The following is a 13,613-nucleotide window of genomic DNA, read 5'->3' on the forward strand; positions in this document are numbered from 1 at the left end:
AGATGTTCCAGAGCCAGAGCTGCTTGACCGTGGACTTTGGGGCCCTTCCAGGCACTGGCTGGGAGTTCTAGCTTGGTGGGAGAAAAACTTGGTTGAGGCTTACATCCTTGGCATAGGGGCCTTGGTGACACACAGCTCGAAAAAGGCCTTCTACCTCCAGAGGTCACAAACTCAGATGCCTACGAAGGCCAAGCACAGGCCAGAAATGACTGAAAGGAGTCAGATGAGACTCTTGGGGAACTGTAGAGAGTATGTCCTGTTTTAGGGGGCAACACTGCCCAGCTGCAGCCAGCTGTTCCCTTAAAAGAGGGCCCAATATGGTAAGCAGATATGATTTTTCAGTGTAGCCTCACATCTGAATTATCATGGAAAATCTCCCAATTTTTATTTCTATTTAAAAATACCTCTTAGAGCCAGGCACAGTGGCTCACATCTGTAATCCCAGTGCTTTGGGAGGCTGAGACAGGAGGATAGCTTGAGGCTGGGAGTTCGAGACCACCCTTGGCAACATAGCAAGACCCCCATCTCTACCCAAAAAACAAAAACAAACAAACAAAAAACCTCTTAGGAGGCCAGATGCTACCTGCTTTATTGAGGTGTGTGTGGTGGTTAAGAGCACAGGCTTTGGCATCAGATAAGCTTAGAATCTAACACTGGCTTCGCCACTTAGTACTGCGTTGTGGCTTTGGGCAAGCTACTGAAGTTATCAGGGCCTCAATTTCTTCAACTAAAAGCCTAGAAATGATTGTTGTGCCTGTTTCCAAGTGGTCATTAGAAACCCTCCTGGAAAACCCCAGAGCAGAGGACCATGTGAGTTGTTGCACTGGAGAATTACTGGCTATTCTTTGCAGTTTCCTTGAACTTGTGTGCTGCTTCTGGCTGAGGGTCTGCCTTTGTGCCCAGGTTTGTTCTTGCTGTCCTTGGTGTTTGTCCCCACAGGGCATGCAAAGGTGGGATGGCTCCGAGGCCCGAAGGCTGATTCAGATTCTTAAGAACTCTAAGAGTTCGATAGCAAACCAAAGACAGAGTCTGTATGGGGTGGCAGGGATGCTGATCTCTTCAAAACCTAAAGGAGACCCCAGCCACTGACCACAGCACCAGAAGTCTAAGAAGCAAGGCCTGAGAATGGTCAGTTTCATCTGAAAGCAGGAGGCCCACCACTTAGTCATCTTGAGGCCTGGAAGAGGCTTGTGGACTCTCTAGCCTCACTCCTTCGTGTATCTGATCAGCAGCCTCCCATTGCAGCTGGAGCTTAGGGAGACAAGTGAAGATGTCTCTGGGAGGGAGAGATTCCCTTGGAGGGATCATGAGCTATTGGAAGCCCACATGCCCAGAGGCTGGGCAGGGATTCCTGAGGAGGGCCTGAGATTGGACTCAATGACTCCTGAGAGCTTGGGGGACCCTGCCTGAGGTGCGAGCCATCAGCATAGATTAGTGGTTACACAGTGGGGTTCTAGAGTCAGTCTGTGTATCCTTTCTTTTTTTTTTTTTTTTTTTTTGAGATACGGTCTCATTCTGTTGCCAGGCTGGAGTACAGTGGGGCGATTTCAGCTCACTGCAACTTCTGCCTCCTGGGTTCAAGCGATTCTCCTGACTTAGCCTCCTGAGTAGCTGGTACTACAGGCGTGCACCAACACGTGCAGCTAATTTTTGTACTTTTAGTAGAGACAGGGTTTCACCATGTTGGCCGGGCTGGTCTCGATCTCCTGACCTCGTGATCTGCCTGTCTTGGCCTCCCAAAGTGCTGAGATTACAGATGTGAGCCATCGCGCCTGGCCAGTCTGTGTATCCTTAAGCAAGGAACCTGACCTCTCATTACCTCCACATCAACATCTGTGAAATGGGGATTAAAGACATCGTTCACCTGACATGTGGTTGAAAAGATTTGTTGTGGCCATGCAAAGGAAGGCTCTAGCTAGAGTAAGCACTCACTGAACATTATTATTTTTCGACGGAGGCACAGTATACGGGCAGAGCCCTGCAGTAGTGGAAGTACAAGGTCTGAAACAGTGGCCAATTCCAGTATTTTTAAAGTGTGCAAATGTCCCCAGTGTGACTCTCTCACCGTGGTCTTCCCATCAAGGTTCCCTGCTCCACCTCTACTGCTCCTCCCAAGAAGTCTGGTGCCAGATTGTCGGTGACCTGAGCCCTGAGGTGCCCAGCAATGCCACCTTTCACAGCTGGCAGGAGAGGATCAGACAGAACTATGGCTTCTACATCGGCCTGGGCCTGGCCTTCCTGTCCAGCTTCCTCATCGGCAGCAGTGTCATCCTCAAGAAGAAAGGCCTCCTGCGACTCGTGGCCACGGGAGCCACTCGAGCTGGTAGGTTCGTGGGGCAGGAGAGGATGGGGTGCAGGGCAGCTGAGCCCTCACAGGGACCAGGGCTGCAACCTAAGAGGACGGCCTCCTCGGGGCACAAAAGGCTCATTGTCAACCCTGTTGGGAATCCCACCTGCCAACAGGGTTAGGGTTTAGGGTCATAAAGGAAGACTTGCAACAGGAGGTCTCAGTGTAGAGAGCCAACAGCAGGCCTTCCTTTAGAATCCAACCTTTCCTGAGAACTTCATGATGTGTTTATTAGAGAAGGGAAGCAGCAAGTCTCAAGACCAAGAATCAGACACTGCAGATCTGGTCTTGGTCCTACTTCCTACCGGTGCCAACATAGGCAAGTCACAACTTCTCTGCAAAATTGGAATAGATAGCTCTGCTCAGAACAATGTCAGATGCTGGTGTGCACTCACTTACCATCCAACTGAGCTCCCTTCTGGGCTGCCAAAAAATGGTTAGGTTTCTGCTGACAAGGTATTTGCTTGTTTGGAAAATAAGATGTGTATCTGTGAAACAATACTTGAGAAAAGGAATCCCGTGCAAAAGGACTCACTCATTTAATCACCATTTATCGCCTGCCTGCTGTACGCCAGGGACAATGCTAGACATGGGGATGTATGGGGATGGTTCACTTGAGTGGAACCATCAGTTAAATGGAAGAGACAGATGAGTCAGCAGGCAGTTGTTTTATCATGGGGAAAATACAGCCTGCTATGGGGGAGTATTTTGGAGGGGTGTGTAAAGCCCGGACTCAGGGGATTAGGGGAGGTTTTCTAGAAGAGATGATCTCTAAACTGAGACCGAGATGATGAGGAGACCACAAGGTAAAAAGAGGGAGACAGTGTTCCAGGCAGAAAAAACAGCAAGTGCAAAGGCTCAGAGGTAAGAGATAACTTGTGATATTAGAAATCGAAAGTCATTCAGGGTGGCGGGAGCAGGAGGGGTGCACGGTGAGCGAAGGGCCAGCTCATGAAGGGTCTTGTAAACTGAAGTACAGAGCTTGAGTGCAATTGTTAAGTGACTGAATGGTTTTAAGCAGGGGAGTAACACAGTCTAATTTGCAATTTGAAAAAAATCCCTGGTTGCTGGGTGAAGATCAGATTAGGGGACAAGCCACGTAGGTGAGCACAAGGACAGAACTTGGGCCTGGAAGACGGAAACAGGAATGGAGGCAAGTGGTGATTCCAGAGCTAGTTTTTGAAGGTAGAACTTACCAGCTTTGATACAGACTGGCTTCAAGCAAGGGGTTAAAAAACAAAACAAAACAAAAACTCAAGGATGACTCAGGCTCTTTACTTGAGCAACTGGGGAGATGAAGGTGCTATGTTTTGAGATGAAGAACATAGAAGGAGGAACAGGTTTATGGGAAGATGGTGCATTCAAGTTTGGACATGTTCAGTTTAATGTTTCTGTGGGATGTTGCACTTTGGAAGCAGACTGTAGGGGTTCTAATTCTGGCTCCTCAATTCCTGGTTATGCAATTCTGGGCAAGAAAAGTATCCTTTTCTATGCCTCAGTTTCCTCATCTATAACATGGAGATAAGAATCGTGCCAGCCTGAAGGGTTATAAGAAGATGTAACATAGTCAGAATCATACCTAGCACAGAGAGCACTAGTGTTGGTGTTACTGTTACCTAAGTGGGAGGTTCCCGCAGTTAGAGGCACAGGTCTAGAGCCCATGTGTTCTGCAAAATGAATAGCTGTGAGGTTCAGGGATGAGTCGGGAACAATGGGCATTGCCGTTCCACCCTTCACTTCTGGACAAGTATTTGAAAGGTCAGAGACCTCCCAGAGTGCCAGGGAAATTTCTGCTTGTGCTCAGAGAAGGTATCATTGGCCATTCAGAAAGCCAACTTCCCTGGAATCAGTTTTTTTCTCCAATAGGCTATTTCAGTATCTCCTGTGATTTCATCCCTTAGAGTAAAATGCTCTCTGAGTTCTTAATATTTACAGGAAATTCTGATGTTTTTAGGAACCCGATGAAAACGAGACCTTCTTCTTAGAAAAGTGGGCATTTCCAAAAGGCAACATGAGATTTTTGGATTTCTACAAAACTGTCTCAAACCCATCTACCATCATCCATCATTATCATCATCTTTGCTGCTAATGTTATTGGTTATTAACTACGTGCCAGATCCTGAACAAAGCAGACATAATTCCTGGCTTTGTGGAGCTTCTTTCTACCAGGGGAAATGCCAGAAAATAAGCAGATCAACTAAAATTATAAACAATAATGCCATGAAAGAGAAGAGCTGGGTGTTAGGGAAGAGAACCCCAGCTGGGTGCACTCATGCCTGTAATCCCAGCACTTTGGGAGACTGAGGTGTCAGGATCACTTGAGTCTAGGAGTTAAGACCAGCCTGGGCAACATAGTGAGACCCCATCTGTTCAGAAATATTTTAAAATTAGCCAGGCATGGTGGCATATGACTGTAGTCCCAGCTACTCAGGAGGCTGAGGTGGGAGGATCCCTTGAGCCCAGGAGTTTGAGGCTTCATTGAGCTATGATAATGCCACTGCACACTCCGGCCTGGGTGACCGAGTGAGACCCTGTACTGGGGGAGGGAGGGAAGGCAAAATGTAAGGAAGAAAGGAGAAGAAAGGGAGGAAAGGAAGAGAGAGAGGAAAGAAAAAAGGAAGGAAGGAAGGAAAGAGGGAGGGAGGGAGAGAAGGAAAGGGAAGGAAGGGAAGAAAAGGATAGAAGGGAAGTAAGGAAAGAAGGAAGGAAGGAAAGGAAGAAGGGAAGGAAGGAAGGGATGGAAGGAAGGAAGGAAAAGAAGGAAAGAAGGAAGGAAAAAAGGAAGGACGGAGGGAGGGAGGGAGGGAGAGAGAGCAGGAACTCCAGTAGGAAATAATAGATATCAGGGAGTCAGGAATGGCATCACAAGGGAAGCAACATTCACACAGCAACCTGTAGGGTGCATATAAGTTTAGGCAAATGTTAGTAGGAAGAGTGTTCTGGACACAGGGAAAGCATGTGCAAAGGCCTTGAGGCAGAAAAGAGCTCATCGTTTTTGGAGCGCTAAGAGAGGAGAAGAGTGGCAGGAGATGCGCTTGGATGGGTGAGCAGGGCCAACACTATGGTATGCATGGTCTTGTTAAGGATCTGGTCTTTACGCTAAGAGCAATCAGAAGCCATTGGCCAGCCAGAAGTTGAGGAGTGACATAATCTGATTTGCATTCTTAAAGGACCACTGGCTGCCATGAAAGAAAAAAAAGGTTATTAAAGGGCCAAGAATGGAACCAGAGTAACTATGAAGGAGGCTATTGCCTCCATCTGAAGCAGGGATGACGGTGCCTTGGTGTAGCAGGTGGCAGTGGAGTGGACACATGTGAGATGCTTTTTGGAGACAGTTACCAGGATGGACAGGATGCAGAGGAGAGAGAGAAGAGTCAAAGGGCAATTCCCTGGCTTCTGGCTGAAGCAACTGGACACATGAGAGTGTCATTTACTATGTTTCATTTGGCAGGTGGCTGGGGAACATTTAAGACCAAGAGCTCCATTTAGGACAAAGATTGAGAAATCCAAGAGGAGATGCGAAGTAAGCAGTTGGATATACACCTGGACTCAGAAGAAAGGTCCAGGCTAGAGATACAGAGGCACCAGATAGAGACGGTATTTAAAACTTTAGAAACAAGTGAACCCACCCAGGAGAAGGCCCAGAACCAAGCCTCTTAGAGGCCGGGGAGTGAGCAGAGAGCTAGGAGAGGTGCCTGAGAAAGTGTGGCCAAGTTCCAACCCAGCTTTGTGTCCATTCCCCCTACAGTGGACGGAGGCTTCGGCTACCTGAAGGATGCAATGTGGTGGGCCGGATTTCTCACCAGTAAGTGGGCTGTTTGCTACTAAGAACAGTGGCTGGAGACAAAGGGAGGGGTGGGCGGGGCATTTTTGTCTCTAGTATGGCAAGTGTGAATCTGAGGCCCAGATTCCCAGGGGAAAACCTTGAACACCTTTGCAAAGAGAACATCTTATCATCAAAGCCAGTCTTCATCCACGACGTAGCTACCCCCAGAGAGGTTTGCACAGAGCTGGCAACAATGAAGGTGTGTTTTCTCAACTTCCCTTTAAACATAGGTTGATAATATCACTGCCTGTTGGCAGTGGACTCTTGACTTCTTCATGGTAGAAGCTGGGACTCCTAGGCCAATTTCTCCCAGTTCACAGGCAGTTAACGTGTTGGCCCAGTTAGAACATAGCTAGTCCGTCACTAAAAGTTTGCCCAAATTTGCATACTCATACGTTTCCCCCGCTTTCCACCCACCCTCTCCTGCTAGCAAACCCTGACTCTTTAAGGTGGAAAATTAACCAGGTTGCTATGTATAATTCCTCTATGTCAAGTTTTGATCCCCATCTCAGTCAGAGCTATCCACTGACCCTCTGCTTTTAAAGGGGAGACTCAGGTTGTTCTCTATCAGCAGATAAACGGAAAAGACACTTTTCTGATAACCACAGCTATCACATATTGAGGGCTTACTATGTGCTAAACTTTCTAAGTGTTATCCTGTGTATTAACTCAGGAATTTACAAACTGGAAACTCGGATGGAGAGAAAGAACTTAGGCCCATTGGGAATGCCAGATTTTTCTAACCACCTGCCTGTCAGTCCAGACCGGTCACAATTCCACTGGAAAAGAGGGGTCCATGGACCAGTTGGTACCTGGAGAATCAATAACTGTAACTATTTCTTCCTTTGATAATGAACACCTCCTAGAATTTAAATTAACGATCTAGTCCAAAATACTGACAGTCCCTGAGACAAATTTAACTGTACCTGGATTAGAAGCCAACAGGCCTAAAGAACAAGAGGGCTTCTACCCCATAAGCATGTCACGTGACCTTGGGCTCTGGGCCTTAGCTTCACCACCTTTAAAATGGAAGGATCTGATCCGGATAGGCTGGGACTGACCTTCCATCAGACTCTCTAGGGAGAGAGCATATGGATCAGGATTTTAAGGAACGCTGGTCTGGGATTCTCCAGATGGTTGCACACGGAATGATTGGTCTGGAACGGAGATGGTGCTTCTGCACCGTGCTAGCCTCTTTTCTCGCTTCATTTCCCAGTGGCTGCTGGAGAAGTTGCCAACTTTGGAGCCTATGCGTTTGCACCCGCAACAGTCGTCACGCCTCTGGGAGCACTGAGTGTCCTCATAAGGTTATTGTCCCCTCTCCAGCCCTCTCTTATTCTGTTCCATTTTCAGTTTGTTGAGGCCTGGAACTGCCAAGTGGGGTCGGCTGCCACTTGGCAATCAGGGATCTGGGTTGGTCTCGGCCTCCAGAAAGAGGTAGTGTGCTGTTCAGAGCTACAGACCCCGGGAATGTTTGCTGCCTCTTGCCCCAGCATCCCCTTGACTAACTGGGTAATAGGCAGGCCTAGCCCAAACCAGTTGGAAGGTCTTCCACCACCACCATGCCGAATGGCACGTGTCAGTATTTTGGTGCTGCGATAGATGTAGCATACAAGTTAAGAGCATGTGCCCTGGATGAACTCTGCCTGAGTTCTAATGCTCGCTCTACCACTTAGTAGTTGTGTTGCCATGGGCAAGTCATTTAAGCCACTTAGTTAGTCACCGTAAGCCTCATTTTTCCCATCTGCAAAATGGGGATGCCAGTAATACCCACTGGAGTCATTGTTCTGAGGATTGAACGAGATAATGCACAGAAAATGCAGTACAGAGCTGGTACCAATCAATAACCGTGGCTATCACATAGTGAGGGCTTAGTATGTGCTGAACCTTCTGAATCTATCCCACATATTAACTCATTTAATCCTCACAGCATCCCTAGCTGAGGCCAACAGAGGTGAAGCAACTTGGCCAAAGTCACCAGGTTCTAAGAGGCCAGGCCGGAATTCTAACCCAGACAGTCTGATTCCAGAGTTGGGGGCTTAACTGCTATGCCACGTTGCCTCTCAAGTAAACACTCAACAAATGTCTGATAGTTTTAAAAGTAATTGATACTAAATATCTGTGCTTCCCACTGCCCCTAGTCCTCCTGAGCTACAAACAGAGCCGGTTCCTCTGTGGGGGTCCTGGAGCCCCATTTGAAGGAGACTCTGATTGTTGGCCTAACCTTGGAATGCTGGTAAATGGCAGCAGACCACACCCAGTACCCATCATTTGTTTTACTATCTTGATAAAAATTTTGCAACATTTACACACTCAAATGAACCATGACTCATGCTGTACAACTGGCCGATCACAGCTGATGTACCTGTGATACCATAATTGCATATCTGATGAGTTTGCAAATTCCCACTCCGGGTAAGTTGGGAGAGCCATGAAATCCTCCAGTGTGTGGCCCCTGCCTGCATGAATAATCTCTCGAATGGGACATTGTGGCCCAAATGTTTTTGGTGGTTTCAGAGGAAAGATAGAAGACAGACAAGAGAGCTTAGATACCAATCGCCTCTCTCCTGACAACTTGAACCACGATTTTTGAGGCTAATTAGGCCCTGAGACAGCCAGTAGGTTTTGTTCTGTTTTTGTTTTTGAGACAAGAGTTTTGCTCATCGCCCAGGCTAGATAGAGTGCAATGCTGCGATCTCAGCTCACTGCAACCTCCCCCTCCCCGGTTCAAGCGATTCTCCTGCCTCAGTCTCCTGAGTAGCTGGGATTACAGGTGCCCGCCACCATGCCCAGCTGATTTTTTGGTATTTTTTAATAGAGGCAGCGTTTCACCACGTTGGTCAGGCTGGTCTCGAACTCCTGACCTCAGGTGATCCACCCGCCTCAGCCTCTCAAAGTGCTGGGATTACAGGCGTGAGCCACTGTGCCTGGCCAATAGGTTTTTACCCTAAACTAATGCCACCTTCGTGAGGAGACAGAAGCACGCCCCAGTGATCCTATGTGGCTTGCTCGTGACTTTTTTCCCTTCCTCTCTCGCCTCTGCTGGCTTGGGTAGAGGATGTGAGGGGAATGGATATCATATCACCATTGTGCAATAAGGAACTAGAGATAATTTGCCCAGAAACTGAAGACTCAGGGAAGTCACAAGCATCCTCTTCAATGAGGCATAGAAGAAAACCCACTGACAATTAGAAAGAACTTGCACTCAACTCCTGGTTCGACTACTTGCTAGTCATTTGACCTTGCCAACTCATTTTTTCTATGAGATTCAGTCTTTTCATCTATCAACTGGAGATAGTATACTTCACTTTGCAAAGATTGTGAGATGCTAGTGAGATAAATGGGAAGTTCCTAGCACCACACATAGTAGGTAATAAACGCCTAAGACATGGTACCTGTGATTGTCACTAAAGTTGTTTATATTGGCTTATACAAATGAAAGAAATAGTAGATTTGTTATGGATGACCCGAGGAGCAGAGATGGGGCAAAAAAACAAAAATTACCAGGGGGCGTATTTTTGGCGAATGATTAGAGCAAACCTACAACGGGCTCATTTGGCTTGTGAAGGGGGGTGGGTCCCTGCCACCAGAGGTATGTATAAGCCAAAGCTGAGCGCCATCTGTCGGCAATGCTGAGAGAGGACGTGTCCATCGGGTAGGCAGCTAGACAAGAGCACTCCGAAGTGCTCTTCCAACTCTTCTGTTTGGGAATACTTTCAGTCTCTAAAACAGAAGAAATTCACCTGCATTTCTATTCCTCCAGCAAATACTGTAACACTGCCAGAAATGAGTTTCTATATGAAACATTTTTTGACCCCAGCTCAGGAGGACTGGGGGTGGTGAGACGCACAAATATTTCGTATCAACTATTTTTAAAACGATCAGACATTTTTTGAGTGTGTTTACTTGAGAGGCAACATGGCGTATCAATTAAGCACCCTGACTCTGGAATCAGAGTGCCTGGGTTAAAATTCCAGCCTGGCCTCCTAAAACCCGCCGGCCTTGGCCAAGTAGCTTAACTACTCTGTTGGCCTCAGCTAGGGATGCTGTGAGGATTAAATGAGTTAATACGTGGGGTAGATTCAGAACGTTCAGCACATACTAAGCCCTCCATATGTGATAGCTGTGGTTATTATTTGGTATCAGCTCTGCACTGTGCATTTTCTGTGCATTATCTTATTTAGTTCCTGAGAACAATGCCTCCCGTGGATATTATTAGCATCCCCATTTTGCAGACGGAGACAATGAGGCTTAGAATGGTCCCATGACTTGCCCACGGTAACCTCAGTTTTTTTGGAAGAAAAACTTCCACGTGAGAGAGTAGTGAGGTCTGATCTGTTGCTCTCTGTGAGTGTTTGCTCAGGCCCCATTTTTCTTTGGGACTCTGGGACAGGCATGGCTGCTCTATCTCCTTCTCTCATTTCCACGTGCAGTGCCATCCTCTCCTCATATTTCCTGGGAGAGAGTCTGAACCTGCTGGGGAAGCTGGGCTGTGTGATCTGTGTGGCCGGCAGCACGGTGATGGTGATACACGCCCCTGAGGAAGAGAAAGTCACCACCATCATGGAGATGGCTTCCAAGATGAAGGACACAGGTAGACTCCAAGCCCCTGAGGAGCAGGAAAATACTGGAGGTTGAATGTCCCCCACTGCCCCATAAAAGATCAGAGCGGGTTCTGACCATCTCAGGTGCTGCCGCCTAGAGGTGAAGGCAAGCTAAAGAAGAAACACGGATGGGCTGGTAATTGTTAGTGAGGGTGGTTTAAAGGCTTCCCGGCCCGACATGTATGGATACCAACACTGTTGTGAGTGCTTTAAATACATTATCTCATTGAATCCCACAAAACAGCCTTATGATTGTTGGTCCTCTTTTACAAACGGGGAAACAGTTCTTGGGGGTTTAACAACTGAACCAAATTATTAGAAAGTCACGAAGCTGGGACTGGAACCCATGTTTGTCTGACTCTAGAGCCCATGATCTTAATTAAGGCTACCACCCACTGCCATGAGTCTGGGCCCTAGACACTGCCTGCACCCACAGCCCAGTGCTTCTTCTCCTTCTCCTCCCGAAGGGTTCATCGTGTTTGCTGTCCTTCTGCTGGTGTCCTGCCTCATCCTCATCTTTGTCATCGCCCCACGTTACGGGCAAAGGAATATCCTCATCTACATCATCATCTGCTCTGTGATCGGGGCCTTCTCTGTGGCTGCTGTCAAGGGGCTGGGCATCACCATCAAGAACTTCTTCCAGGGGCTGCCAGTTGTGCGGCACCCACTCCCCTACATCCTGTCCCTCATCCTGGCACTGTCTCTCAGCACTCAGGTCAACTTCCTCAACAGGGCACTGGATATTTTCAACACCTCCCTGGTGTTCCCCATCTACTATGTGTTCTTCACCACGGTGGTCGTTACCTCGTCCATCATCCTTTTCAAGGAGTGGTACAGCATGTCTGCCGTGGACATTGCGGGCACCCTCTCGGGCTTTGTCACCATTATCCTGGGCGTGTTCATGCTGCATGCTTTCAAAGACCTGGACATCAGCTGCGCCAGCTTACCCCACATGCATAAAAACCCACCCCCTTCTCCCGCCCCAGAGCCCACTGTCATTAGACTGGAAGACAAGAATGTCCTTGTGGACAATATAGAACTCGCCAGCACGCCATCGCCAGAAGAGAAACCCAGAGTATTTACAATCCATTCTTGAAGCTTGGAATACGTGAGAGGATGAGCCTGATGGTACAGACTGACCTCTGAATTTTAAAACCACCTGGTTACTTTCAGTGCCACTGTTACCAGTGGGCTCTCTTGTCTTGAGAAGTTCATTTATACCTCATCACTGTTTCCAGGAGAAAAATCTCTACCCAAATAGCGGTGGTGGCAGAACTTCCTGGAAACAGACTCAGTGACCAAATACCCAAGTTTACATCAGTGCCTGCAGGTCCCCTGGACCTCCCTTCTCATTCATTCTTTTGGTGCCATCTCTATGTCGTTGGGAAGAAGATGGAATCTGACCCATTGAATGTAGTGCAGTCCGAGGACTTCCCTGAGATATTTATTGGTCATTAGGAGTTCCTTCATACCAAGTCTCCTCCTGAGATGAAATCTCCATTGTTATTTTTTTTTTCAGCTCAAGAATGAAATAGAGCTGGTTTCCAGAGACCCAGAGAGCATTTGGCCGCACCGCCCTATCCAGAGCTGACAGGGACGCAACCAGTGTAAAATATCCTGTGATCTTGCCACTTCCTTTTTGGAAACAGAAGCAAGACCTCAGCTGACCTTCTTACTGTGAAAGTCACTTGATGTCTCAGGGAAAATTTTCAACCAGCTCATTCCCCGAGCACTCCAGCCTGGCAGTCAGCACCTTGGTATCCACCTAGTCCATCCCACCCTCACCCCTTCCCTCTCTACTTACATCCTAAGGAGTCAGTCACTGAGACGTAAAGATGGTAATCACAGAACGGGAAGCAAAACAACAGTAATAGAGCCACAGCCAAACTCTGGTGGCCAAACCCAGTGTTTCATTTTGTCTTACTCAAAAAAAGAACAGCAGACTCACTGCTTCACAGTGGCCTGGCTGCCAAGCTAGAATTTCGCAGAATGCACTTTCTTTTTCCTTAAGGAGTCAACCAACCTGTGATCTGGGGAGGTGGGGAGAGGATGAGGAGCGAAGTCGGGATTTGGCAGAAGGCAGTCCCAGGCTCTCTGGATACTAGGGGCTAACTTTCGTGTTGACTCTGGTTCTCATCCCGGAACTTAGGAGAAAAGGGCTCAGGGGTAATTTCTGGGCTGCAGCCTTAAAGGTTTGGATAGTGGGATCAGCTCTGAATCTCAGTGGCCAAGTGGAGGCACAGACTTGGCATGGGGTGCATTCTAGCTGTTGACCAGATTGCCACCAAGTCCCCAACTCCACTGATGAGCTGCCCACACTGGGAAGCAGTATGCCCTGACTTTTCCAACACCACTTGCTACGGGGAGTACCTTTGGTCCCCTCACATTTGGCCAGAGGCATACCCAAAACCAGAGCAGCTGGAGGAGAGAGAATTACTATTCCTTCCCTTCCCATCTCCTTTCTAGCTGCAGGAGTGTGGGGTTGGAGGACATTAGAAAGGGAAGTTAGTGGGCTGGTATATCTGGAAAGAGGGAAGCCTTGACTCTCAGCCCCCAGGTTGGTGCAGGGCCTCCCCTGTGTGACTCCACCTGCACTGTGTTTGTATCCTCTGCCCAGATAAATTCCTGCTGGCCTTGGAGCTCCAAGGTTTGGCTGACCGGCAGACTGGCTCCCTGCCCCTTCAGCCTCAAATCCCCAGTTTTTGATGAATGTGGATTTCTGTCTGTAATGAAAAGCAATGCAACAAGTTGGATCTTGAGAATGGCAGTAAACTGAGGGCCCTGAGAGTGTGGTCTGCAGGGTCAAGAATAAAGACTTCAGATTATATTTACTCGA

At 48.0% G+C, this 13,613-nt stretch overlaps 1 protein-coding gene across 1 annotated transcript in view; it reads left to right on the forward strand.

Annotated features, from left to right (window-relative positions):
* Window positions 1-13,613, forward strand: part of NIPAL4 (NIPA like domain containing 4) — a 41,016-nt gene extending 27,403 nt beyond the window's left edge. The window contains exons 5-9 of the mRNA XM_064376347.1: window positions 2,084-2,323; window positions 6,096-6,152; window positions 7,390-7,480; window positions 10,607-10,767; window positions 11,245-13,613. Coding sequence (XP_064232417.1) covers window positions 2,084-2,323; window positions 6,096-6,152; window positions 7,390-7,480; window positions 10,607-10,767; window positions 11,245-11,873 — 1,178 coding nt within the window. The 3' untranslated portion in view covers window positions 11,874-13,613. The remainder of the gene's footprint in view (window positions 1-2,083; window positions 2,324-6,095; window positions 6,153-7,389; window positions 7,481-10,606; window positions 10,768-11,244) is intronic.

Source organism: Aotus nancymaae, unplaced genomic scaffold (assembly GCF_030222135.1).
Source record: "Aotus nancymaae isolate 86718 unplaced genomic scaffold, 86718_ANA_hifiasm-v0.15.2.pri h1tg000015l_0, whole genome shotgun sequence".
NCBI lineage: Eukaryota > Metazoa > Chordata > Mammalia > Primates > Aotidae > Aotus > Aotus nancymaae.